The sequence below is a fragment of the Falco rusticolus genome, chromosome 15 (assembly GCF_015220075.1).
Source record: "Falco rusticolus isolate bFalRus1 chromosome 15, bFalRus1.pri, whole genome shotgun sequence".
Taxonomy (NCBI): Eukaryota; Metazoa; Chordata; class Aves; order Falconiformes; family Falconidae; genus Falco; species Falco rusticolus.
Genome location: NC_051201.1, coordinates 1991939 through 2018449, shown reverse-complemented (window position 1 = coordinate 2018449; position 26511 = coordinate 1991939). Strand labels below are relative to the sequence as shown.

General features: G+C 65.4%; 2 protein-coding genes across 5 annotated transcripts in view; one reads left to right on the top strand and one right to left on the bottom strand.

The window, feature by feature from the left end:
• The window catches only part of CTU2 (cytosolic thiouridylase subunit 2), a 4107-nt gene extending 2024 nt beyond the window's left edge, over positions 1 to 2083 (top strand). The window contains exons 7-15 of the mRNA XM_037409209.1: positions 36 to 298; positions 376 to 511; positions 653 to 784; positions 893 to 984; positions 1065 to 1156; positions 1244 to 1331; positions 1412 to 1478; positions 1555 to 1613; positions 1695 to 2083. Of these exons, the coding sequence (XP_037265106.1) occupies positions 36 to 298; positions 376 to 511; positions 653 to 784; positions 893 to 984; positions 1065 to 1156; positions 1244 to 1331; positions 1412 to 1478; positions 1555 to 1613; positions 1695 to 1758 (993 nt within the window). The 3' untranslated portion in view covers positions 1759 to 2083. The remainder of the gene's footprint in view (positions 1 to 35; positions 299 to 375; positions 512 to 652; positions 785 to 892; positions 985 to 1064; positions 1157 to 1243; positions 1332 to 1411; positions 1479 to 1554; positions 1614 to 1694) is intronic.
• On the bottom strand, positions 2012 to 26511 carry PIEZO1 (piezo type mechanosensitive ion channel component 1). 4 transcript variants are annotated; one of them, XM_037409205.1, is made up of 51 exons: positions 26327 to 26511; positions 19503 to 19598; positions 18209 to 18331; positions 17788 to 17830; positions 17533 to 17695; positions 16400 to 16538; positions 16026 to 16239; positions 15637 to 15802; positions 15356 to 15448; positions 15172 to 15256; positions 14996 to 15087; positions 14649 to 14909; positions 14464 to 14575; positions 14133 to 14311; positions 13908 to 14056; positions 13531 to 13710; positions 13367 to 13455; positions 12715 to 12872; positions 12464 to 12640; positions 12214 to 12339; positions 11912 to 12112; positions 11627 to 11831; positions 11395 to 11499; positions 10739 to 10892; positions 9909 to 10152; positions 9656 to 9752; positions 9380 to 9548; positions 9210 to 9299; positions 8983 to 9071; positions 8711 to 8782; positions 8145 to 8248; positions 7978 to 8071; positions 7572 to 7652; positions 7285 to 7457; positions 7080 to 7201; positions 6820 to 6984; positions 6483 to 6741; positions 6220 to 6408; positions 5663 to 5957; positions 5412 to 5526; positions 5182 to 5329; positions 4877 to 5091; positions 4583 to 4741; positions 4358 to 4505; positions 4066 to 4254; positions 3885 to 3977; positions 3574 to 3746; positions 3357 to 3479; positions 3208 to 3287; positions 2882 to 3080; positions 2012 to 2784 (listed from the first exon to the last, which is right to left on the bottom strand). In XM_037409205.1, the coding sequence occupies exons 1-51, from the start codon at positions 26388 to 26390 to the stop codon at positions 2535 to 2537; spliced, it is 7509 nt and encodes a 2502-aa protein (XP_037265102.1). In that variant the 5' UTR covers positions 26391 to 26511; the 3' UTR covers positions 2012 to 2534. The 4 variants fall into 4 exon arrangements, with proteins under 4 accessions (XP_037265102.1, XP_037265103.1, XP_037265105.1 ...); XM_037409206.1 differs by having other exon boundaries at positions 6820 to 6981; XM_037409208.1 differs by lacking the exon at positions 26327 to 26511 and adding an exon at positions 23951 to 24038.

The window sequence follows — 26511 nt, the reverse complement described above, 5'->3', positions numbered from 1 at the left end:
ATGCCTGACCACCCCTGGTATCCATCTGCCCGCAGGCGCTGGAGCTGCCTCCATCCATCTTGCAGCCGGGGCCAGAGGGGTCCAGCAAGCCCAGCACCTCCTACAAGGAGGCTGTGGAGGGCTTCATCCAGCAGCAGAGGCAGGAGGGGGACGGGGACAGCCTCAGCACTCAGGACATGCCAGGGGGGTCCCCACCCCTCCCCCGCCTGCCTGCTGCTGCCCGCACCCAGGAGCTGCTGCAGCTCTTTGAGGCTGTGGAGACGTCGACAGCAAGAGAGGAGCTGCTGCAGATGCTGCGGTGAGGGACCGACCCTGCCCAGCGCCGGCACTGGGCATGGCACGGTGGCTCTGAGCCGGTGTCACCTTGTCCCCCAGGATCCATCTCATCCTGCAGACGGCCCGGACCAGGGGCTATGCCAAGGTGATGACAGGCGAGAGCTGTACCCGTGTGGCCATCAAACTCCTCACTAACCTGGCGCTGGGTCGTGGTGCCTTCCTTGCTGTTGACACGGTGAGCAGCGTACTGGCACCCTGTCCCCAAGCTGGAGACAGCCATCGTCACCCAGAGGGGTGACGCAATGCAACCGAGTGAGGGGATTGGCAGTCTGTGGCTTGGTGGTGGCGCGGTCCCCCAGCAGCCATGTACCTGCAGGGCTTCATGGACAACCGCCATGGTGACGTGATGGTGGTGCGACCCATGCGGGAGTACATGGCCAAGGAGATCGCCTTCTACAACCACTTCTTCGATGTCCCCACCGTCATCATGCCACCCCTCTCCACCAAGGTAGGGGCATCTCCTGTCCCATGTGGGGGGGGTCCCGAGCTGCGCATCCCCGTGCCAGGGATGGGACCACTCTCATCCTGCCTTTGCCCTCTCTGCTTGCTCCCCCAGCGCCGGGAGAAGCCCAGCATCCACCGCGTGATTGAGCGCTTCCTCCTGGGGCTGCAGGAGGATTTCCCCTCCACCATCAGCACCGTCTATCGGTACAGCATCCCCTGTGCAGGGGCACAATGGTGGGGGGGTTAGTGGGGGGCACCCCCTCACCCTGCTGCGTTGGCTGCAGGACGGGTGAGAAGCTGAGCCCAGCTCCAGCCAAGGCGAGCAGCGAGTCCCAGCGCTGCCTGCTGTGCCTGTGTGCCCTGGACATCGCTGGGGGTGAGTAGGGTGGGGGCTCAAGGGATTTGGGGGGGGGGGGGCAGCCATGCAGCCCCCAGTAGCACCCCTGTGCTCCGGCTCTTGCAGAGGAAGAGTTGGCCCTGGAGCCCACACTGATCATAGAAGAGCCAGAGCCAGCGGAGAACGGGTGCTGCCAGGACACCCCAGCAGCGGGGTGAGCACATGGGCAGGGGGGATGCTGTGCCGGCACCGGGGTCACCACCCTGGCACTGCTGAGGGTCCCTGTCCCCGCAGGGCTGAGAGCAGAGCTGCCTTCATCCCGCTGCTGTGCTACGGCTGCCGCCTCACCTTCAAGGAACTGGTAAGGCTTTTGGGGTGCAGCAGAGTGGCTCTCCTCAGGGATGGGGGTCCCCATCCCCACAGCCCCTCTCTTGCAGGGCCCTCTCGCCACACTGCCACCCTACGTGCGTGCCGAGGCCCAGCGCAGGATCCACAGGTAGGGGGCACAGGGGTCCCCTCCACGCTGGCTCTGCTTCCAGTGCTGCATCCATCCAGCAATGGTGTCCATCCCTTGCAGAGCGGAGATGAAGCAGCAGAGCCAGGAGGTCCCACTGGAGGATGAGGAACCCAGCAAGAGCTGAAGGGGCTGGGGACAGTGGGGGATGCAGACCCCCATCCCCCTGGGGCGCTGGTGGGGCAGGGTGCCACCCCCTCCAGGGATGCTCCGTACAATAGTGGGGAACCAGAGCCCCTGGGCAGCCCTAGCACCCAGGCAGCTGCTTTTACACCACATTTTGGGGTTCCAGGGGTGCTGGTAGCACCAGGGCAGCAGGTCCCCTGTCCCACCCTGCACTCCCCCACCCCCTCCCTGCCCCAGCCGTGCGTCAGCCGGGGAGGCCTCAGCTTTGTTTTATTAGATATCTGTATAAATAAACCATTTGAATTAATAAAAAAACCAAAACCAAAGTCACAAGTGTCTAGAGTCCGGCTGGGGCTGCCAGCCCCGCCCCCCGGCCCCAGCTTGAGGGGTGGCCACGACCCAGGGCCCCCCATCCTGGGCTGGAGAGCTATTGCTTCGGAGTTCAACCTGGTTCTGGAGCGGGGCTGGGGAGAGCAGGGAGGGGGAATGGCCCGGCTCCTGACCCCCCCAGCACCCAGGGGTGCCCAGTGGGTGGGGTGGAGGGGCCAGCTCCTGTCCCCCCCTCCCTGGGAAGGCACAACATGGTCTCCACAGCTCGGACGGCTTCAAAGCAACGTAAGAAAAACATCCTCCCTAAAAGCGAGCGCCGAGAACCCTGCGTCCCACTGCCTCCCCGGCAGGATGCAGCCCCAGCTCGGGGGAGGGGGGGGGGGGCTGGTTAAGGCATTGGCGGTGATGTCCCTGGGAGCTGGGGGGGGGCGTCAGAGCCCCTTCCCCTTACTCCTTCTCCCGCGTCCACTTGATCATGGTCTCGGGGGAGCGGTAGAGGAAGATGAGCTTGGCGTAGAGCTCCTCCTCCAGCTCCAGCTCACCCGTCTCCCGCACCAGAAAGATGTCCTGGCACAGCTTCAGGATGCGGTCCACACAGGGCAGCTCCTCGAACATGATGGAGTGCGAGATCTCGCTGAAGAAACCCCGCACAAACTTCCCGATCACCAGCACGATGGAGACGTACAGCCCCATGATCCTGCAAGGGGGGGACACACACAGGTTCTGGCATCCTGTATCCCACCACCCCACACTTTGCACCCCTTTTGGGGTGGTCGGTGCCCAACTCCACATACCCGTAGCCAGCCAAGAAACCCAGGCTGGGGGGGCTGACTTTATCGTTGAAGATGACCATGGGGAGGATGTTGCCATCACGAGGGGGGGCCTCTTTCAGCCGCACCACCCACCACTCCAAGAAGCTGTCACCTCCTCGGCCGGCACCCGCACGCTCCCGTTTCAGCTGCACCTCCACATCCAGGTAGCTGTCCTCCCCATCTGCCGGAGGGGGTGGCACCATCAGGACACAACACAGCTCTTGATGTGCCCCCAACACCTTTTTTTTTTTTTTTTTTTTTTTTTTTTTTTTTTTTTTTTAGGAGGGGGGGCACACAGTGGGACTCACCTGGCAGCAGCTGCTTGACGGGGTTGGCTTCAGGGCCATTGGGTGCCCGGATGTATTTGGGGAAGAGTTTGGGCACTTGCCTGCAAGAGAGTGGGGTGAGCCGGGGGGGGCACCGAGCACGGGAGTCCAGCCCCCCCGGGGACACTCACACAGGCGCGTCGCGGGTGCCCTGCAGCAGCTGGGCCAACTCCATGCGCTGGGGCGCGCCGGGCTGCAGGTCGGTGGTGTGCTTGTCGAAGGTGTGCTCCACCGTGCCCCCCTTGCCCAGGTCCCTGTGGGCACAGAGGGCAGCAGAAGCTGAGTTGTGTGCATGGCGGGGGTGCAGGCAGGGCTTCCCCCCCCCCCCCCCCCTAGTGCTGGCTGTACCTCTGGAAGGTCCAGGTGAGGCGGAGGGTGATGTCGGATGAGCCGTTCTGCAGCTCCCGCCGCATCTGCTCCCGGCTGGGGGGGCTGATGCTCCAGAGCGAGCCCGAGCTGCCCTCGATGCGGGCCGTCACAATGTCCTCGTAGCCGTACAGCGTGATGAACTGCATGGCCACCTGGCGCCGGGGTGGGGGGCACAGCTCAGCCCCCACCCAAGGATACCCCCATGCAGGGGGCACCCCTGGATGTGCCAGCCCCCCTCCCTGGGCACCCAGTGGGATGGAGCAGGGGGGTTTGGGGTGGGCAGGATTTACCGGTTGCCTTTCAAACTGGTTGGTGAGGGCTTCATAGTCCTGGGGGGTGAAGGGCTGGATGGATTGCTGCTGGGCACTCATGGTGAACAGTGGCTGCGGGGGGACAGGGTGCCATCAAGTCAGGCAGGGGACCCCATCACCCAGACCAGGCACCCCAGCACCCCACCCCCTGCATCCTCACCTCATACCCCCCCAGCTTGAGGGTGACGGTGACGTCGATGGGGTGGTTCACAACGCCCACCACGGAGCGCACCAGCGACATGAAGAGCAGCGGGAACCAGATGATGGCCACCAGGAAGAGGATGATGAGGCCCCCCATGCCATACTTCACAATCTTCTTCTTCTTCTGCCCCTTGGGCTGGGGGTATTTCTGGGCAGGGGAGGAGACAGCATGCAGTGCCAGGAGGGCTCAGGGGGACCCCCAGCAACAAGGGGCTTATTGGGGAGCCCCTCCCAGCACGGCGGGGATGTACCTTCTCCGTCTCACGGCTGCACTTGATGATGAAGATGTTGGCGTAGATGTCCTCCACGCACATCCAGTTGGAGAGGGACAGCGTGGTGTCTGTCCAGACCCAGTCCATGACAGCCCTCAGTTCCACCAAGAAGGGCACGAGGCGAAACCTGGGGGGCACATGGGGAGAGAGGACTGGTACGGCACCCTCTGGGCACCCGGGAGTTTGTGTGGCCCCGTGCCGTACCCCTGGAAGAGGAAGAGGTTGAGGTGGTTGTATTTCTTGGTGAGGAAGTTGCCCAGGATGCGGGTAGGGTAGCCGCAGCGGATCTGGTAGGCTGACAGCGAGAAGTAGATGCACTTCACAAAGTACCACAGCTGGGCCACCGTGTTGAGGCTGAACAACCTGTGGGAGGGAGATGTCATCCCTCTGGCCACCTGCCTGGCCAGGCTGGGCCACCACATGGGCTTGGGGACACAAAGGTGTCACCCAAGAACCACACCGTGCCCTGGGGAGGCATCTTTGGGGGATGCTCGGTACCTTTCGGTGACGGCTGGCAGGATGAAGAACATCCAGAGGTGGATGCTGAACACCAGGATGACCTGGAAGATGAGCTTGCCCAGCACAGTCTTGCGGAGGTAGAGCGCACGGTCGATGACCATGGTGGTGAACTGGATGAGCAGCATGACCAGGAAGGCCTCCGGCACTTGGTCATCCGACAGCGAGGAGGTGATGTCGGCAGCTGCCGAGTGTTTCTGGGGATGCAGGAGAGGTCAGGACAGAGCCCAGCCCGTCCCTGCGGTGGGAGCTGGCCGGCTGGTGCCCTGCAGGAGGGCTCTGCTCACCCCGAAGGCCCAGAAGCCGAAGACGATGATGATGAAGTCAACCACATCTGCCAGGAACATGAAGGCGTAGACGTCGGTGGCTGCCCGGTGCTGGGTGTGCAGGATGTCCCGGAAGAACCCGCGCACCGGCCGGTACATGTTCTGTGCCCTGGAGGGGATCAACAGAGGGAACGTGTGACCAGGAGCTGCACCCCGCATCCCCCACTCCAACCAGCGCCGCGGGCACTCACATGGTGAGGAAAAAGAGCTTGACCCGCAGCCCAAACGCCTTCAGCTTCCTCTGAGCGTGGCTCTGTTTTGCTTCTTCCTCCTCCTCTTCCTCCTCCTCCTCCTCCTCCCCATCCCCTGTGAGTGAGGTGCAGCATGGGTGACAGGCAGGGTCCTGCAGGGCTGCATCCTGCGTGGCCCCAGCACCCCTCTGCCCTGGGGGACACCAGCCTTGTCCCTTGCCGGGGTGTGAGGGGTGAGAGCTGGTGCTCACCTTCCTCCGGAGCTGCCTCTGGCTGCTTCTTCCCCTGCCGCCTCTTCCTCCTGAAGCGGAGCTGCGTGGCCCCAGCCTCCTCTGCCTGCCCCACGGCATCGCCCTCCAACTCCGGCCCCGCGGCTGCACCCAGTGTCCCTGGCTCTGCCAGCGCCTCCATCCCTTCCTTGTCCACTGCGGGCGGCGGGGATGCTGCTTCCTCCCGCCTCTCCTCCTCTTCCTCATCCTCTACCCGCTCCGCCTCTGCCTTCTTCTTGGGGAAGGGGTCCTCCTCGTGGTCCCACAACCCATAGGACTGAGGAGGGCTGTGGTCAGGGGGACGGGGCTCCTGATGTCCCCCATCCCCATGCACCGCATCCCCCGATCCCGCAGCATCAGCTCCCATTGCATCCCAGGGACCCAACCAGCAATGGGTGCCTGGGGTGGAAACCAAGGCAGAGCCACCAAGCACCCACTGGGTGCTCTCCAGAGCACCCATCACCCCCAGGAGCACGTCCAGCTCCCAGGGGCGCCCACCCAGGCAATGCCCACAGTGGTGCCCGTGCCCCAGGGCTCACCAGCAGCAGGGAGCGATGGAAGAAGAGCGCCAGGAGCTGGATGAGGTCATACTTGATGTACCGGTCAGTCTTCTCCAAGCCCAGGATGCGGGGTGGGAAGAAGGGCTTGCCCTCGTTGCGCACCAGCATGGCGTAGCCATTCCAGGGGAAGAACCCAAACTGGAAGAGGTATTTCACCACCACCATCACCTGCGCAGAAGTTGGGATCAGTGGCAGCTGGGGGCCGGGTGGCATCACCCCCTCCTCAGGCACCCACTGCCCACCTCAGTGAAGATGATGGCGGTCATCCAGAAGCGCTTGCTGGGCCGGGGGATGGAGAGCATGGCCCAGAGGAAGACGAGGATGGGCAGGAAGAGCGAGATGACGGAGGCAGTCACCATGTTGTTGAGGATGATGATGAAGTAGCAGAGCAGCTCGGAGTGGGCAGCCACGCAGCGGTACCCGGCCAGCAGCAGCTTCAGGAACCGGTTGTGGGATTGATAAAACCGCTCCGACTCCTCCAGCTCGGGGAAGTACAGCCGCCTGCAAGGTGTGGGGAGGGGGGTGAGCCAGCCCCACTGCCCCCAGCCCCGCCAGCCCCACATCCCCACAGCCCCGTACCTGCTCAGGAGGAGCTCACTGGCTGTCCGGCTGCGGTTCTGGGGAAGGGCCAGGAGCTCCCGAGACCCTGCCACATCCTCCTGGGACCCCCAGGGTGTCACCTGCTCCTGGCTGCCAGTGGGAAGCGGGCATCCCACTGGGGTGGGGGTAGCTCCTCGGTGCCTGCTGGGGACGGCACAGGGACAGGGGTGAGCTCCCTGCCACCAGCCCCTGCCTGTGGCGCTGCTGGCTGCCCCCCTGGGGGGTATCTATGCACCTGCCTGGAAGCGATGCTGTTCTGGGGGTCTGTACCCCCAGCCCCCTGTGGGCTTGGCTCCTCTGGGGGCTCCTCCGGCGGCAGCAGGTAGAGCTCATCCAGGACCCCGCGGTGCACATCCTCTCCCTGCAGCGGGCAGGTGGTCAGTGCCACCGTGGGGCTGCCACCCCCTCTGCCCTGCCGTGCCCCTGTGTCCCCCCCCGGCTCACCCTGGCCAGCCGCTGTGTGAGGACGTATCTCTCGAGGCGCAGGACGGTGGACATGTCAGCGTGCTCCCGGGTGCAGGCGTCCAGCCACTGGGTCAGCCCGTCCACCATGGCCCGGCACAGCACCCACAGGAACCGCAGGGTGTTCAGCACGCGCTGCACCACGTTGCCCCGCTCTGCCAGGGCAAGAAGAGAGAGGCGGGGTGTGTGTGTGTGTGTGTGTGTGTCACTTCATGCCTGCTCAGACCACCCCAGCATCCCCCTGTGCTGCAATCCTGCTGCCCACCTACCTGAGCCTTCCTCCTCCTCTTCCTCCTGGCCTTCAGCCTCTTCGGGTGCCTGCAACTCTTCCTCTCTCGCTCCGCTGTCCTCTGCACGGGTCAGATTCCCCCAGGAAGGGGTAGCACCAGCTCAGCAGAGGATGGACATCATTTCTGGCCCCCACTGGGGCTCTCCTGCTCATCACCCCGTGTGTCCCCTCTCAGCTTCAAAACCAGCATGGGCACCAAAGGAGAGCTGCATGGCTTGTGCCCAAACCCACTGCAGCCATCAGAGAGTCCACACACATGCCAGGAACCCCACTGAGTCAATGCCCCGTTACAGGATGCTGACTGCTGCCAGGGAAAACAGCGGGCACGAGACAGGGCGGTATCCCCCCCCAGACCCCAGCCCCATTTTGGGGTGAGCCAGACCCACCTGCAGCGACCTCGGTACCGGGTGGCTCTGGCTGCTGCTGCTCCTGCTGCCGCAGTGCCGTCCTGGTGTTGGTCACCCAGGCCTGGTAGGCGAGCTGGCAGGGAGAGGGGGGCTGTGAGTGCCACCGCCAGCGCCCCCAGGCCCCCCAGCCCTGCAGCCATGCTCACCTGGAAGGCACTCTGCCTGCCCGGCCGTGGCTCCTCTGGCACCACCGCCTCCTCCTCCTCCTCACTGTCCGACTCGAAGAGGAAGTATTCCCCTGAATGCAGCACTGCCAGGGTGGCACGGGGTGTCATGGCATGGCCGGCGCCATGGCACAGGGCATCACGGCATGGCTGGCGCCCAGGCCGGCCCTGCTGCCATCTCCCCAGGGCGCCCTGCCTGGCACGGCGCTGCTGGCACAGTGCCGAGGACACCCGGGGGGATCCTCACCGTCAGGGTGAACAACCCAACTCCCACGTCACCAAAGCGGGGTCCCTCCGGCATCCGTGACAAGTGATGCTGGTAACCCCAACCCCAGCCCAGCACCCCCAGTCCAACGCCCCGTTAGTGCTGGGAAGTGGAGAAGCCCTGGTTAGTGCCCTGCGGCCGAGCACGGGGACAGGGGACATGCAGGGTGTCATCTTGCCAAAAGCACCATCATCGCCACCGCTCCCCGTGGGTGTTAGTGGTCCCCAGCGGAGGGACCTTGCCGAGGGGCTGCGCCCCGTTACGCCCCGTGCTGGGGCAGTACCTGCGGCGTGGTCTAACCATGGCCGCCACCACCGCTCCCTCTGCCGGGAAGGGTCCGCCGGGCTGCCGGGCGCTGTGGGACGGCAGATGGGGAGGGGGCTGAGAACGGCTGCACGCGGGGCACCCGCCGCAGGGGCGAGCCGGTGGCGCGGGGAGGGGATTCACCGCAGCTCCGTGGGGCTCCACCGGGACAAGTGTTGGCCATGGGTCGCAGTCACTCTGCTGTGCCCGGAGAGGGGTTGGGGGGGACGGGAGGGACCCCCCAGCTCTCACCTGGCCTGGCCTCATCCTGCCCCTCGCCACCACTGCCGGGCAGCCGCTCCTGGTGGTACTTCTCCTGCTTGGCTCGGATCCGCTCCATCCTGCCGGGCAGAGGCTGCTGTGGAGCCTGCTCCCCCAAACCCCCTGGGGGCACCCCCAGCCACCCCCCAACACAGGGGTGTCCCAAGGTGCTGGTAGCTGCAGAGAGGGTTCCCAGGTACCCCCCAAAACCCACTCACTGCCGTTTCAGCTGGGCCAGCGACTTCTTCTCAGCTTGCCGGTGGGAGTGCATGCTCTTCAGGACACTGGCCTTGAACAGTGCGACGCCCCTGCAGGGAGAGCGGGAGGGTGAAGGGGGGCACCCCCACACGCCGGCACCCACAGGGACCTTCCAGGACCTCAATCCCACCTGGAAGCCTGCAGGGCAGAGGCTTGGAGGTCCAGCATAACATGTAAGTAGTAGTAGCTGAGGAAGACGCGGCGCTGGAGCAGGAGGAAGAAGAAGCAGATGCTGTCCCAGATGATGCCCGCCTCCTCCACGGGCAGCGAGCAGTCCTGGTCCTTGCCCATCTCCTTGGCTGGCAGGCAGAGGTGCAGGCAGGTCAGGCAGCAGCCCCAACCTGCACCCCCAATCCCACCAGCTCAGGCAGGGCAGCCCCCAGACCCCAACAAGCTGGCAACTCACGGTCATAGTAGCCCTTGACGGTGCAGACCAGGCTGAAGAGCTGGATCACCCAGCAGAAGTTGCTCTGCATCTGTTGCACGAAGACGCAGGAGAGGAGCTGCAGGAAGAGAGGGCAGAGTGATGGGCTAGCTTGGGGACAGCGAGATGGGGACAGTGCTGCCACCCATCCCCTCCCCAGGGGATGCCCAGGGGGTGGGTGGCCCAGAGGAGCAGCCCAGGTGCCATTGCCTAGCCAGGGACTAGCAGTCCTCACCGACAGCATGTTTTTGGAGATGATGACGGTGATGTTGTAGAGGATGAGGCAGTCCCAGAGCACGAGGCGAGCCCGTGCTGGTTTGCGCAGCATGGCAGTGCCGAAGAGGAGGAGGTAGAAGCAGGCCAGCAGGTAGCCAAGGCCAAAGAGGCTGATGCGGGTAGCCCCGGTGATGAAGACCACCACCAGGACAAACCAGAAAAGGTAGCGGAAGACCACCACCTTCGCCATGTCCAGGTATGACCTGTGGGATGGGGTCCTCAGAGCAGGGTCCCCATCTCCTCCCAGCACCTATGCTTGCCACCACGCAGGTTTAGGGTGCAGTGAGATGCTACCCCACACACCAGCCAAACCAGCATGGTCCCAGTCCCCAAATCAGCCCCATCCTGGAGACAAAAAGTGCTTTGTCCCAGTCTGTGGGGTCCCAGTGCCCACAGGGGTCCTGCACCATCACCAGGGGTGTCCTGGACCACCACATCTCCTTCCAACACAGTTTCAGGGTGCTCCTGTCCCAGTCTGGGGGCACCATCCTAGTGGCAGGGGGTCCCGTGCCAGCATCAGGGGGCGGGTTTCCCTGCCCCTAAGGGTTCCCAGCACTGGTTGGCTCCCATCCCCATCCTAGAGGATCCTAACCCAGCAGGTCCTACTGCTTGGGGGTCTCATCCTGTCCACATCCCAAGGGGTGTCATTCTGGGGGCCGGGGGGGGAGGGGGTGTCCCGTCTTGTCCATCCCCCAAGGAGTCCCACCCCAGGGGAGGTCCCACCCCCACGGCCCCAGGCACCCCAGCCCACCCCAGCCCCAGCAGTGCCATGCAGCGGCGGGTGCCCACCGGCAGTGGATGAAGTTGGGCGTGGGATTGTGGGGGTCCCGGGCCAGGTCGAGCCGGTCGCTGTTCTCGCCAGCTGCACGCAGCCACTCCTCGGTGCGCTCGGCCTTGAACACCCGCAACTGCTGGGCCGCGCACAGCAGCAGCACGAAGTCATCTGCAGGCATAAGGCTCAGCCCGGGAGGGTGGGGCTCTGGTAGGCCACACCCCTTTCCTCCAAAGGGCGTGGCACCCATCAAGCCCCTCCCAAAAGGGTGGGGCATACCAGGCCACTCCCCCAAGGGAGGCGAGCTTGAGTTTTCCCAAAGGGGGCGTGGCCCCTCGGCCCCTCCCCCTCGGATGTATTTAATTTGGGCTTTTCGCAAGGGGGCGTGGCCTCCCCAGGCTCCTCCCTCTCCGAGTTTCATTGATCTTTTCACAAGGGGGCGTGACCTCTCCATGCTCCTCCCCCTCTGGGTTCCTCCCCTCAGACACTTTATTAAGCTTCCCCCAAACGGGATGTGGTCTCCCCAGGCCCCTCCTCCCCAAAGGGGGTGGGGTTTGACCAAACTCCTCCCACCCCTCCTGCCTGCCTGGGACCCCCATGGCCGCGGCTGGAGCAGGGAGCCAGGGCACCCAGTGGGTAGGGGGCGGCTGGGGCTGGGGAGGGGGATACTCACTGATGAGGTTGGTGGATTTGGGGGGCACGAAGAAGTCGGGCAGGTAGAGCCACTTGATGAGCGCCGAGTTAATGGGGAGGGCCCGGCTCCAGCGCCATGGATAGTCTGGGGGGCAGCGGGCACACTGCATGCCAGCCCCCAGCCCCGAGCCAGGGCAGGCAGCCTGCCCGCACACGGACCCCCACTGCACTGACCCGTGCGAAGGCCAGGTGCCCCCAGCCCTGCCCCTTACCCACGCAGAGAGCGGGCGGCATGCCCACGCACAGCAGGTACTGGTAGAGGAGGAAGACGACGAGGAAGAGGCAGTACTTGGGCCAGAGGCGGGCGATGGCCGCCCGCCGGCGCCGTGTCAGGATGACGACCAGCCAGCAGCCGTGCAGGATCACCATGAAGTTCATTCGCTGCCCGATCACATTCACCGTCATCAGGAAGCAGATCTGGGGCGGGGGGGATGCAGAGACTCAGCCCCAGGGTGCTGGGAGTGGTAGGACCCCACCCCGCAGCACCTGCTCCCCACCTCCAAGCCAAACTTGTAGTAGAAATAGTTGAGGAAGTATTTGGCACAGCTGCCGAGGCCGTGGTCGAGGTGCTCACGGGAGATGTCCTCAAAGATGGTCTCTGTGACGGGGGCCACCAGCTGCTCCTGCTTGCGGTAGTACTCCTGGCGCCGGTACACCACCGCCTCGAACACCAGCAGCAGCAGCACCAGGAGGTGGTTCTGGGGGCAGGGAGGGTGGGGGGGATGCTCAGGACCATGGCATGCCACCGAGCATCCCCCTGACACGGTGCTCTCCACAGATAGGGTGTCCTCATGCCCACCTGGATGTAGCCCAGGTTGGGGTAGCCCTTGCGGATGCCGAACCAGTTGGCAGGGTCCACAGGGCCGCGGTACAGCGTGGAGTTGCCCAGCTCCTCTGGGCTCAGGTTGGTGCCATTTTGCTGGGGCTGCAAAGAGGAGCACCACCAGGCGTCAGCACCCCTCGCCCCTGCCACCAGACCCCCCCTCCAGCCAGGGAACCCACAAGCATCCCAAGAACCAGGCATGCCCCTGGCACGGCCGCCCAGGCACCTGGGTGCAGTTGCTGGAGTACTCGTGGGGGTCGACAATCTTGAGCTGGTAGAGCATCTTGCAGACGATGATGATGCAGGTCCAGACGGTGGAGAGGCAGGAGGCCATGTGGCGGAACCGGCAGTAGGGCATGGCGAAGGCCCACAGCAGCACCAGCAAGAAGTTCATCAGCGATACCTGGGGCAGTGGCCACGTCAGCACCCCAGGGTGCCTGGCTGAGCCCCCCCATGCCGGCATCCCAGGGCTGGTACCTCTTGCAGGGCCACCCAGACAGTGTAAAGAGCCACCAGCTTGAGGATGTGGAGCTCCAGTAGACGCCCCACAAAGACCTGCCCACGGGTCAGCTTGTCCGAGAAGGTCCAGCCCAGCACGATCAGGCGCTCCAGCACCAGCCCCCATTTGGTGGGCGCTGCAGGGACATGGACTGTCATGGACACCCCTGCAGCCACTCTGGCTCAGAGGGTACCCCAACCCATCCCTGTATCCTCCCACCCTTGGAGGACACCCCAATCCATTCCCACAACCTTCCAGCCTTGGAGGACACCCTAATCCATCCCTGTACTCTCCCAGGCCTTTCCTGGATCAGAGGACACCCCAATGCATCCTCAGACCCTCCCAGACCTGGAGGACACCCCAATCCACCATCCCTGCAGCTGTTCCCAGCCCCTTCCTGGCTCAGAGGACACCCCAACCCATACTCATCCCCACCTAGCCTTGGAGGACACCCCAAATTCATCCCTGCACCCATTCCCAGCCCCTTCCTGGCTCAGAGGATGCCCGAACCCATCCCTGTACCCTCCCACACTCGGATGACACCCCAAATCCACCCCTGCCTCCCCTCCAGCCCCTTCCCACCTTGGAGGACACCCCATCCAGCCCTGTCCCCCCATCCCTGACTGGTACCCTGTGACACAGTGCTGGAGTCGCCTGTCTCGGCGCTCTCGGCAGCAGGTGCACCCCGCAGCAGCCGGCTCCCATACAGCTCCTCTGGCCTGTGGGGAGGTGGGCTCAGAGCAGGGACGGGGGGCTCGAGGTGCAGGGGTGGTCACCCTGGCACAGGGCTTTACCTGGGGATGGCGCGGGGTGGCGGAGAGGCAGCGGGGATGTGCTCCAGGTCAGTGATGTGCATGAAGGGGCGGTGGAAGTAATGGAGCTGGAGAATGCAGGCCAGGAGGAAGAAGCCTGGGATGAGGGTGCTGGAGAAGAGCTCGGAGACGCTGAACTGCTCCAGGCCCAGGTCGCCCAGCCTGGGCAGGGACAGGAGGGTTAATGTGGGGCCACATCCAGCCCATCCTGCATGGGCATTCAGCCACCACACTGGAGCTCAACCCCCACTCCCCCTGTGCCTCAGTTTCCCCATTCGCAACGCATCCCTTGGCCACGTCCTGGTGCCACCCCGGGGCTGGCAGCAGCAGGGACCCCCCGGCAGGTTGGGGACACTCACTGCTCATTGGTGAGGCCTGTCAGGTTTCTCCAGTACATGGGGAAGTCCTCGAACTGGAAGGTGTAGACAGCGATGAGCACCAGCATGGTGTATGCCACCACCAGCCACCAAAAGCCCTTCAGCACCTTGCGCCACAGGCTGTAGTACACCTGCGGGGACAGGGACATCAGCGGGGCCGCGCCAGCGACGGGGATGGGGACAGGGAGGGGTGCCCGGCCCCCCTACCTGGAAGAGGGTGAGGCAGAGGAGGAAGAGAAACATGTAGACGATCTTGTAGACAACGAGGCGCCCGGCGAAGCTCACCACGATGAACATGCCGGCACAGACGCAGATCCAGTATTTGGCGTAGAAATCCCGCACCAGGTCCCCCAGTGCCTTCAGCACGTCCTGCTGCCGGCTGGGCTCTGCCAGGCAGGGAAGGGGCTGCAGGCAGTCGGGCGGGGGGCACATGTGTCCCCCCCACACCCAGTAGCTGCCTCTCTCCGGGCGCTTGCACCCTGGGGACGTTCAGCCTGGCACAGGGTCCCTCTGAGTGGGTGACACTGGGAGCCCTCACCTGTGTCCGAGATGGTCACCTCCAGGAGCGGGGTGGCTGGGCACCTCCTCGTTAGCAGCTTCTCCTTAACGAACTGCCGCAGCAGCAGCCAGAAGGTGAGGGTGAGCAGGAGCTGTGGGGACAGGCGGTGAGCAGGGACAGCTGGGTGCTGGCAGGGACGGGGACAGGGACAGCACCGGGCTTACCTTAGCCCCCAGGTCCAAGCAGGGATATTTGGGGCGCACCAGCCCCAGCTGCTCAAGGCTCATGAAGCCGACACGGGTGGGCAGCTCGGGGGCCAGGTCCATGCACCAGACGTACTGCAGGCTGCAGAGAGCGATGCCGTAGAGGAGGAGGAAGGGCGAGCAGAGCATGGCGAAGTGATGCCGGCTGCGCACCGTCCAGATGAGGCATGCCCAGAGCAGCAGCACGAAGGTCAGCCAGCTGTGGTAGGTGATGCTCCACACCTGCAGGCAGGTGGGATGCGGCTGCTCGCCCGGGCTCAGGCTGGGAGGTGGCCCTTCCGTGCCCATCCCCCTCCCCAGCCCCTTACCATCATGGCGATGAGGGCGCAGACATAACTCTGGTTCATGATGACGTGGCCCAGGGTGTGCAGGGGCAGCCGCTCCGTTGGACGCCTCCTGCCTGGCCACGGGGAAGGGGACCGTGAGCCACCCCCTGGGCCATGGGCAGGGCTTGGGCAGGGGGAGGTGGTGAGGACGGGCTTACCCGGCTGTGGCAAGTTGCCCATGACGTGGACAGTGCAGTTCTCAGTGTCGCTGCCCGGCTTCCCGGTGCTGGAGGACAGCATGGGCTGGGGGGGCAGAAAGGGCTCAGAGCCCACCCTGGCACCCCCAGAGCACCCCATACCTGTTCCCCCATCACCGGGGGGGCACATCCCTCCCAAACCCACCTTGGTGTCTTCAGCTATGCCATCGGAGTTCTTGGGCCAGCTCTCCAGCTCCACCAACTCCCTCGCTGGTGGCTGTGCTGGCGCCACGGTTCTCTGCAAGGGGCAGGAGCCAGCTCAGGCCACACCGCTGCAGCTGCCAGGGGGGGAGGCCTGCTGCAGGCACCCCCCTGACCCCCACCTCCCCTCCACCAGGCACCCCCGGTGCCAGGGCTGCGGCAGTCAGAGCAGCAGGGTGCACTGGGCATCAGCAAGGGGTCCGGCTGTGCCCTGCAGCCCCTCACCCTAGCGTCCAGCCGGCGCAGCTTCACCAGGGTGGCCATGGTGTAGTAGAGCAGGAGCAGGATGCCGGGGTTGGCGTAGACGGGCCAGGGGTGGCCAGTGTTGAGCACCAGGGCGTTGGGCCGGGAGCAGTTGAGGTACAGGACGATGTCCTTGAAGCCGAACACCCTGCAGGGATGGAGCAGCTGGCATTACCCCTGCAACCGGGACCCCCATCATGAGCCAAGGTCCCGTCCCGGTGCTGGCACCGCACATGGCTTCACTGGGTAGCCTCTGAGCACCCTCCCCGCTGCAGCTGGCAGTGGGATGGGAGCCAAGCAAGGCATCGGGCTGGCCACTCCACCAGGGTGGCACAGGGACCCACGGCACGGCTCCCTCCCCAGGGACTCACCGTGCCCAGATGGTGGGGGGCGGGAAGACCCCCTGGACGAAGGGTGACTGGTAGGCATAGAGACAGACAAGGTGGCCGGCAGCGTAGACGGCGACAAGGATGCAGAGGGTGTTGAAGGCAAGGCGGCTGGCGGGGAGGTGGCAAGCCCACCACGTGCACAGCCCCACGAAGAGCAGATAGTAGACGCTGGAGGAGGCGGAAGGCAGGGTGATCCCTGGGGAGCAGCACCCACAGGCAGTCAGTGCACAGCCGAGCATCCTCCGGCCACGCAGCCCCCAGCCCAGCATCCCGCCCTGGGCCGAGCATTGCCTCTGGCAGTATGGTCACCAAGACACCCCCCAGCGCATCGAATACCCCCCACGTCCCATACCCACCAGCCAAGGCCAGCAGCAGGATGGCCAGGCCCTTCCCAGCCACCCAGAGCAGCCAGTGAGCTGTCACCCGCAGCCTGGTGCTCAGCGGCGTGTTCGTGTCAGCCGTGCCACCGTGCCGCTCCACGTCCTCCTCTTCCCCCTGCCAGGTGAGGAGAGCGTGGCGTGAGCCCCATGGCCTGACCCTGGGCAGCCCACCAGCTCCAGGCTGCTCCAGGCCATGCCTCAGTTTTCCCACTTGAGGGAGAGCATGGGTGGACAGCCGGGGCATCCTGCCCGGTGCTGTGCGGGCGCGCAGCCCGGCACCGGGCCGTGTTTATCTCATTAGCCGCTTGGAAAGCACCTCCAAAAGGCGGCTGTTTTTCTTGGCGCCGGCACCCAGGTTCCCAGCACTGAGCTCTTCTCCAGGCTGCCTCCCGCGCTGGCCCCGCGCTCACGGCAAAGGCGTTCGCATCGGCCGGCACTCCGGTTACAGCCCAGCCGCAGCCGAGCGCCCGCCACGACAGCCCAGACCAGTGCCAAGCACCCCAAAACGGGGCTGAGCCCCGCGAGGTGTCTGCTGAGCTTGGGGGTGCCATCAGCTTGGGGTTGCGTCTGCCCGGGTGATGCCAGTGCCGTGAGCCCAGCACCCCGGTGCCCTGCTGGCACGGCACGGCACCCAGCCCTGCACCCTGTGGGCGAGCTCCAGCTGGGTGCCAGCAGCCTCCCCCGACCGCCCTTCCCGAGCCCAGGGGTTTCGGTGTGGCAGTGCCAGCTGGAGCCTGGGGGTGCCCACACCACGCTCCCCTCACCGGGGGCAGCCCCACATCAACCGGTGCTGTGGGGCCGGGCTGTTTGCTGGGATCCCTACGGCAACGTGGGAGCAAACATGGGCACTGCTCACGGCAGAGTCACCCCAACCCACAGGAGGTGCCGTGGTGATGGCCCAGCCCCTCCACCACCGCCTGCTCAGCCAGGCGGCCAAAACTGCCCCAGCCCGGGTCCCCAGCCACCGGGGACACCTCTCTGACAAGCCCCGATGTGCCAGGCTGCCCTCCCCAGGGAGCAGACCCCCCGCCATGCCCCAGGGAGGCTGGAGGGGCTTGGTGGGACGCTCTGGGTGGGATGCTGCCGATGGCGCCTGGGCTGGCTCTCACCTGCTCAAGGGGCTCCAGGGACTCGGGTCTCCGGCCACGGGCGGCAGCACCTGCCTTGGGGACCAGGCGGCGGCACAGACACAGGCAGAGGGACGAGACCAGCAGGATGCCGACGTCGGGTGCCACGAGACGCACCGAGTTGGGGATGTCGCTCAAGTCCAGCCTGCAGCAGGGAACACGGGGCAGGGAAGGGCTTGGGGGTGCCCCCCACCCACCACTGCCAGCCCCCACCCCACACTGCTGCGGTGCCCTTACCTGGTGACCCCGATGTGGCGGGCAAGGACCTCCCAGGTGCTGCCTGTGGGGAAGCAGGGAGGCACTGGGTTTGGCAGACCCCACGTGGGCAGGCTCCGAGCCCACCCAGAGCAGGGGGCTTCCCCATAGGGAGAACGTCCCACCTCATGGGGGCCCTGGATGGGGTCTGCGCCCAGTGCAGCGGCTGCTAAGTGGGCACCCTGGCACAGCACAGCATGCACCAGCGCTGGGATCCCGCAGAGCCCCAGTGGCCCCCCAGCACCCAGCAGGATGGGATCCCCGCACCTGCATGTCACTTGCTTGGGGGTCCAGCCCCAGGGCACTACAGTGAGTGGGTGAAGCCTGGGGGAGCAGAGGTGTGGGAGGGCGAGGGCAGGCACGGGCACCCCTGCGGCAGCCTGCCCTGGTGCCCTGTACTCACAGCTGGGCCCCAGCAGCTGATCCAGGACGGGCAGCATGTACAGGCATATCTGGAAAACGAAGTGGGCGAGGAGGAAGAGGATGCTGGTGCCCAGCAGAGCTTTGAGGAGGCAGCTGGTGTGACCTGTGAGACACGGGCAACCCATTACCTATCGACCAAGGTGGCCCTGGGGAGAACGAGCATCCCCAGCGGGGACCTAGCACCCTTGGGAAGAGCTGGGAAGGGGTGCACTGAAACTGTGCCCAGAGATGCGAGGGGTCTTCCCCAGGGACAGGGTCCCACCAGGACTTTGCATGTCTCACCATGCACCCAGCACAGCCTAAGAGCATCCTTTCTACTGCATTACTGGGGAAACCGAGACACAGGGCAATGCAGGGAGCCAGAGCCCCAGCACCACACTCCCTCCCGTCGCCCCTGCAGCACCTTCCAACCCAGCTGGCATCAGGCGCTTCCCTGGTCCCACCATATGGGGACTGGCATCGGGACACAGCTCACAGCCCCATCCCGATCCCTGGTGGAATGTCCTGGAGGGGGACTGTGGGTGGCTGCTAAGGGGTCCCCCACACCGTGAGCTCCGTCAGATCTTCCACCAGCTGCAGCTGTGCCCCCATCCCACCCGGCTCCCTGGGCCATGCGCCCATTTTCCCAGCCATGGGACAGGCAGCGAGCCCACCACAGCTGCACACCGGCCGGGGGGTGGCCCTGGGCCAAAAAATTTCCCTCCACTTGTTTTTTCCTGTAAATCCGCATGAAGGCTCTCAGCAGCACCCGGGCTGCGGGGCCGTGCGAGCCCATGAAATATTCAGAGGGCAAAGCTTTTAGCTGCAGCCATGCCAGGCGCTGCTGGCTTGTGCTACAGCACGGCTCAGCGTGGCACTGAGGGCAGAGAGACAGCGGGGGCTATGACACCCCCCGCCCCGCACAGGGGCATGTCCCATGCACCCACCACGGGCGACGCATCCCCCGTGCCCCCCACACACGTGCCCGGGCAGGGTGGGGGGGCTGCTTGTGGTCCATCCCTGCCCACCTGGCAGGCACAGCCTGGCCCTGAGGTTTCTGGTTAATGAGGCTGGGGCTCAAAACTGGCCGTTTTGGAGCAGGAGGCCTATTAATAGCCACACTGGGCTATAATTAACAGAGCAACACTGCCACGCGGAGCCACGCTGCTCAGCCGGGGGGAAACCGCAGGGGAAGGAGGGCAGGTACCCACTGCAGCATGGCTGGCAGCCCCTGCGCTGCCCACCTCCCCCAGGCAGAGCTGCCCACCCCCCGCACCCCAGGCCGAGCCCCTTACCTCTGGCAGAGTGCTGGGTGGGCCCCGAGAACCAGGGCAGGAGCAGCAGGAAGAGCAGGTACACCAGGGAGAGGACGTTGAAGCGGAAGAGGCAGGCTGTGGGCACAGGTACGGGCAGCATCAGCACCAGGGATGCAGCACCAGGAGGGTGCTGCACCCCACTAGGCTCCTGGCTACATTCCCTCCCACCCTGGGGATCCCCAAAACAAGAGGCACCCCAAAATGATGGGTAGTCCTGGATGGGGGCTCAAGCCCCCCATAAGACACCGGTGGGAGGAGGGACACAGGCAGGAGCCTGGGCTGGGTCAGTCCCAGTGACCCACACAGGGAGGGGACACACTGCCAGACATGTGGGGTGACAGGGGGACGAGAGCCATGAGCAGAACCTGCTGCATTTGCACATCACTCCTGCAAGCCCACGCCACGGTTCGCAGGGAGCCTCGCAGCTGGGCTGGGACCCCCACCCACGGCCACCCCGGGGCTGGCACAGCCCCTCACCTGCACCCAGCCCCGGCACGGGCACGCCACCAGCTCACCACCTTCCCTCTCGCTTATTTTTAGACCTAAATTACAGCTTGTTTGCAGGCGGGAAACCGTATGAGGAGCTGGGAAGGGAGCTGGGATGAGCCAGCACCCGGTGGAGCTGCCACCAGCGGGGACAGAGACCGAAGGCTGGGACATCCCAGGGCAGCTGCCGCCGTGCCTGGGGACGCACGGGACGTGGCGTTCCCATCGGCTGCATGCACACGCCAGGCGAGCGGTGACAGACACCACCACATGGAGCAGTTCGAGCTGGGACCAGCCACGGGACAGACCTGTGGCTGCCCAGCCATGAGGCCACGGTGATGGGCACGGCCACTTCGAGGCACCCGCCGGCCCAGCGGAGAGGAAGGGAGTCACGGGGAGGGGGGCTGTGCACCGCAGCAGCTTCGCTTTCAACTGAGCCCCTGTCCCAGGGTGTCCCCCCATCCTCTCCCCTGCAAACCAGAGGAATCTTTCCCAGTGTCACCCCCCAGCAGGCTGGCAGGACCTCACTTTGGGTATCCCTCCAGGGTGGGGGACCCCACTCTGGGTAGGTGACATTCCCCCGGAGCAGCCCAGGGAGGGGACAGCCCCAGTGTTGGGGACCTCAGCTTTGTGTAGCCAGGGGACCTGCTCCCCTTGGCACCCCACTTGGGAATAGGGAGAGGCAGTGGGGGCCGAGAGGGCAGCCCCCGGCCCCATGGGGCTGGGGGGCCGAGGCGAGGGGCAGGCCAAGCGCCAGGAGACGTGCTCAGCACCACCAGCCCGGCACAGCCCTTCCTGTGTTTACAAGGCTTCAATGGGACGGCACATCCTGGGGCAAGGGACAACGCAGTGGAGGGGGACACTGCGCCGCCCCCCATGAGCAGCCCAGCACCCCAGGGTGTCCCTGGAGGGTGCGGGGCTGACGGGAGAGGAGGCACCTGGAACGCACCCAGCAGCCCAGGCCACATCCCACGTGGCACCTGTCGGGGCTAAAGCTGGTCCCACACCAGGGTCCCCAGCTGGCTCCCCGCCCCGGGCAGCGCAGGCAGCCCCCACACACGAGGGGGGGGGGGCAACAGGGTGCCCAGGGTGGGGGGACTGGGACCACCATCCCACCAGCCGCCCTTCCGCGGTGACCCCAGGACGTGTCACCTCCCCACTGCCGAGGGTTGCTGGCTACATTTCGGCAAACCATGATCTCATGGAGCAAATATTCTCCTTCCCGCCAGCGGTGACGGGGCTGAGAGGAGCCTTCCCAGCACGGGGGCGAGCCACTGCTCTGGCTTTTGTGGGAGCCAACCAGCCCCCCGGCAGCCACTGGCACCCTCCACCCCAGCACCGACCCCACCGCTGCACCAGGGCAGCATCCTTTGGGTGAACCAGCCATGGCTACCCTGTGGGTGCTGGTGGCACGGAGGGGACTGGCTGTGCCAGAGCTCCACCAGCATCGCCCACCTGGGGTCTGCCCAAGAGCTGCGAGGAGGACAGGAATCACGGCCACTGCGGGGAGACCCACCAGCATCGCTGGGCACACACACGCTGCAGGGAGCACCCGTGCCCAAAGCAACAGTGTGACCCATGTATTTTATGCCACTGGCACTTGGGACTGGGGACGTCACTCCCGGGCAGGGGCCAGCACAAAGCAGGCACCTCGGTGGCAGTGTCCTGGGGTCACCTGTGGCACCAGGAAGGGCTGGCAGCAGCTGCCTGCAAATGCAGGGCACCCCACTGCGCCCTGGGGCTGAAAACCAGCACCCATGGGACCCCTTGGCTGATGGTTCCCCCTCTGCTCCAGCTCGAGGCATCACCAGGAAAGCTCCCGGCAGGGTGGCCAGTGCTTGCCAGCTTCAACCAGCTTTTAAGGGATAACGAAGGGAAAAAAAAAAAAAAAAACAAACCAAAAAAACCACATTAAAAAGATGCTTATGGTGTGCTGGGCAGGCAACAGCCCACCGGCATGGCGCAGCCCACGATGCCCAGCTTTGCACCCACACCTCCTCGGCAGGGCCGGCTGCACCGGGGCGTGCCGTGGTGCCAGCCTGCGTGGGTGCTCTGTCCTGCACAGTCGGAGGAAACCGGTTCCCCACAGTGCTGACAGCAGGAAAAGTGCCGGGAGAAAAACCAGTTTGGCATGTGGGGAGTGTGATGGTGGGGAGAGCAGCCCCGCAGCAAAACCCACCTGCCCGCACCCATCCTCCCGGTGAGGAGCCAGGTGGGTGCAGCACCGTGGCACCCACTGTCCCCCACCCTGTGCAAGCAGCACCCATCACCCACGACACCCCACGGTTTCACCTCTGCCACACACACAGGGCAGGATCTGGCCTGTGCTGAGCATCCCCCTTGCACCCCCAGCAAGGTTACCCTGGACCCTAACCCAGACCCCCCTGCTGAGCCCCGGGAGCAGCCGGATCAGCTCCCACGCTGCCAGGAGTTCACCGCCACCGCGGCCGCTGCTGGCAACCAGAGGCAAGTGAAATATTAACGACGTTAATGTGCCGGGAGGAGGATAAATTGCAGCGCCAGGGAGCTGGGCGAGATGTGTTGGGTTCCCTTCGCAGCAACCCATAATCTCCCCTTGAGGTCCCCCCGTGGGAGGGGATGGAGGCCAGCGGGGACCCGGGGGAGGGCAGGGACCCAGCGGTGAGGTGTGGGCAGCCGGGGAGAGCTGGCATTGGGGTCTCTCCCACCATAATCACACCGGGAAAGAGCAGCTGTGGGAGAGGATTGGGTGCTTGGTTTGCAGGGAGGGGGCTGTGCCAGACCCATCCCGTGCCCAGCCAGCTCCCAGGGACGGACCCATACCCAACAGCAGGGGGGCAGGGGGCTCCCCGGACCCTGCCAGTGATGGGGAGCCCCACACGCCAGCCCCACGGCACCAGCTCGCCTGTGCCCACACATGGCCCATACACCGATTGGCACCCGCGCAGCTGCTGGCTCTGTGGGGACCTGCGGCCGCTCAGGATTAATTAGAAGAGCTCTTTAATTCCCTGCCCGCCCTGCTGCTCTCACACAGGCCCGTTACCTGCTGCTGGAAGTGGGCAGCTCTGCCAGGCTGCTTCCCTGCAGCCCAGTCCTGCCTCCCCCCTAACCGGCCCCAGCTGGGGTCCCAGGGTGACCCAGACAGGCTCCCCAGGGTGGCACTTTGCACCCGGGACCCTGCGCTCTGCATCCACTGGCTGTAAACCAGAGGCAGGCTGACGAACCTCGGCCACAGAGGTTCTCCCCACGCCAAAAATCCGGTCAGCCCCAAAGCAGCCAGCCACTGGGTCGGCAGAGCCAGCCGCCGGCGTGTTCCCAGCCCCGGCTCCTCTTTCCGGGAAGAGGGAGCAGCCCCACTGGTTCACCCGCCATATCCTGTTTTTGTGGAAAGTTAATCCTGCTCCTGCCAGCCCCCAGCCCTGCTCCCCAGGGATGCCGCAGGAGCTGCCCCAGGAGGGCACTGGGCTGGGTGCCAGCGTGTGCCATGGCTGCAGCCTGGGAAACCCCAGCAGCCAGCCAGCGACGGGACAGGGAACACACGGGACAGGGAACCCAGCGGCTGTGGGGCAGCTGCTCGCTGCCACTCCAGTGCCTGGGGACACCCCCTTTCCCAGCACCCACAGCCCGGGAGCTGCAGCCCCTACAGCGGGCACGCACTGGGATGGGGGCCAGCACTGGGATGGCACAGCCCGTGCCAAGGGACTGGAGCAGCCCTCGGGACCTCCAGAGCCATGGGCTCAGCACCAGCATGCCTGTGCCTATCTCCCGCTTGCACACCCGCCTGCGCACCAGGACTCACATCCCCATCACACGCAGACATCCCCAGATCCACCATAATATTCCCATGACAGTGGCTGCCATACAGTAGCGCTAAGGAGTGTCCAAACACAGACACACACATCCCCCTCCTCACCAAGTGGGGACCCACTGCACCCCCAGGGAGCCCCCACAGCATCACCCACCTCAGTGGGGCTTTGCAAAAGGCTCAGTCCTGGGGAGATGGGCACCACTGCCCAGGCAGGCTGCCGGCAGCCGGCCCGGTGCCTCCCATCCCCCTGTGTGCCTGGGGAGGAAACAGCAGTTATTGCTCTTGGAGACAGCGGTGGCTTTTTTTTTTTTTTAAGTTTTCTTCTTTTTTTTTTTTCCCTCCTCTTTTTTATTTCCCTTCATTTTATAAAAAGCACCTGACCGCAGGAGGCAGCTGGCTGCAGCCCACATGCCTACCAGCACCCAGCTGGGTAGCAGCCCCCTGTGGCACCCAGGACCCCTCAGGGACCCCCTGGCACCCCATCACCTTCTGGCCAGGCAGGGGGGCTCATCCAAGAGGGGCCATGTCCTCACCTCACCTCGAGTCAGGCCTTGCGATTTGGGAGGCACCACAGCCCAGGGAGGGGGGCTGCCACCCTCACCCATCACTTATGCCTGAGCACCAAGGAGCCACCAGAGCTGTAAGCCAGAACCATCACCCAGCCCGGGTGTCTCGGCACAGAGCTGCCTGGTCCCCCCACACATGGGGTGCATGCTGCTGGGAAGGCACAGCAGGCCCCCGTCGGCTCCGTGCACCCCAATATCCCCAGCACGCAGGATGGAGCCAAGACATCTCCCTGCGCAGGGTGGGGATACGTCCCGTGGCACGGCTGGGAGCTGCATTGCAGGGATCCATGCCTGTACCAGCCATGGGAACGGGGGCTGCCCCAAGCAGAGCCATGGGACACACAGCTCCTGCACCTCCACTGGCCTGGAGCTGGCCGGGAGCCGCCAGGAAACATCCTCCGGACGTTTGGGAAGAGCCTAACTGCTGGGGAAGGAAGTGCTGCAGGCGGGTCGTGCTCCGGGGCTCTTCCTCCCCCCCCAGGTGCAGCAGGATGAGCCACATGCCCCTGTGCCTCAGTTTCCCCTCTTGGCGCAGGTGCGAGGCCCCAGGCCCCCGCCGAGTCACCCCCACGGCTATTTGGACAAGCGGCTGGAGCAGAAGGGAGCCGCTCCTCCAGGGCAGCCCCCACCCAAGTGGGGCCCCAAATTTAAACAAGCCACCTACGAGCTCACCGGGGGGAACGCCAACGCCACCAGCATCACCAGCAGCGGAAGACGGCACATCCCCAGCACAACATCCCAAACCGGAGCAGGGCAAGTATGCCAGCAAGCCTGGCACAATTTGGAGCCAAATCGGCAAAATTGGGGCAAACAGGCCCCATGCGCGAGGCCGCGCCCAGAGGCCACGTGTCGCCCCGTGCACCCACGGGATGCACCCAGCAGCTCCCGCGCCCCGGAGCGGCGGTGTCACCCCACCGGCTGGGAGGCCTTGTGCAAGCAGCACCCGGCCACCTTCCCTTCCCAGCCCCGCTCGTAGGCAGGGTTATAATTAACCTCCTCACATCCTGCGCGATGCACTGAGTCACTCCTCGAGCAAACCAGAGCAAATAAAGAAGCTTTTTCAACAGTCACCAACTTCCCCTGCCAGTGAGGCTCACCCCGTGCCGGTGGCATGGCCAGCACCATGCACCCCAAAATGCAGCCGGGACAGGGGCTGCTTGACTGGACACTGCTCTGGTTGGGCGCACACCCCTTCTCCGGGTGACGCTAGCCCAAAAGCCGTGCCACCACGCACGGGTCCTGCGAGCCCAGCGGCAGCCAGACCCTGCCTGTGCCCGGGCACAAGGAACCCGTTGAACAATCCTGTTTATGGAGACGGGTTTTTTTCCTTTGCGTCTATAGGTAAACGGGGAGTCCCCGAACAGGCTCCCCTGAGCAACCGGGGTTCAAAGAGCTGATTCTTGTTCGGCGCGTCCCAGGACACGGGTATTTTCCAGGCCGGTAGCCAGAGGGTTGCCTTGGTGGGTGGCACATCTGCCTTCAAAGGCCAGCGTTGCTTAAAGCGGGCAGGGAGCAGCCTGGGAGCCACGGCCCTGCAGAGGCTCTGCAGCCCGGCTGGGTGCCCCCGCTCCCGGCGGCGGCGTGGTACCCGGGCACGGGCCGCGATAGGTGCCAGCCACCCCCCGAGCATCGCCCATCCCCGCTGCCCCAGCGCCCTCCACACGCCCACCCTGAAACGGGCAGAGTGGCGAGCGGGGCGACAAACCGGGACGGTTCTGGCCCTCAGCGGCCCCCGGGTGCCCGGTGCTGGGGGTGCCCGCACCCGGCCCGCAGGCGCCGCAGCGCTCCCCGGGAGCGGGCTCGGTCCCGCGTGGGGCTGGGGGAAGGGGGGGCCGCCACAGCCGCGCGTCCCGCCCGCCTCCCTCGGGTGGAAAGCACCGCGACCCGGCTCACGCGTGGAAGGGGAACACCGCACGCACCCCAAAGCCCTCCCGAAGCCCCCGGGCCGGTGCGGCCGCACTCACCGGCGAGCAGGGCGAGCGGCAGCAGCAGCCAGTACAGCCCCGCGCACAGCGCCCGCCGCTCCATCCCTTCAGGCGGCGGGGGGGGGGCCGGCCCATGCCCCGCCGAGCCCCGCCGAGCCGAGCCGTTCCGCCCCGCCGGGGCTGGGCAGGCCCCGCTGGCCGGTCCCGCAGCGCAGCGAAGGGAC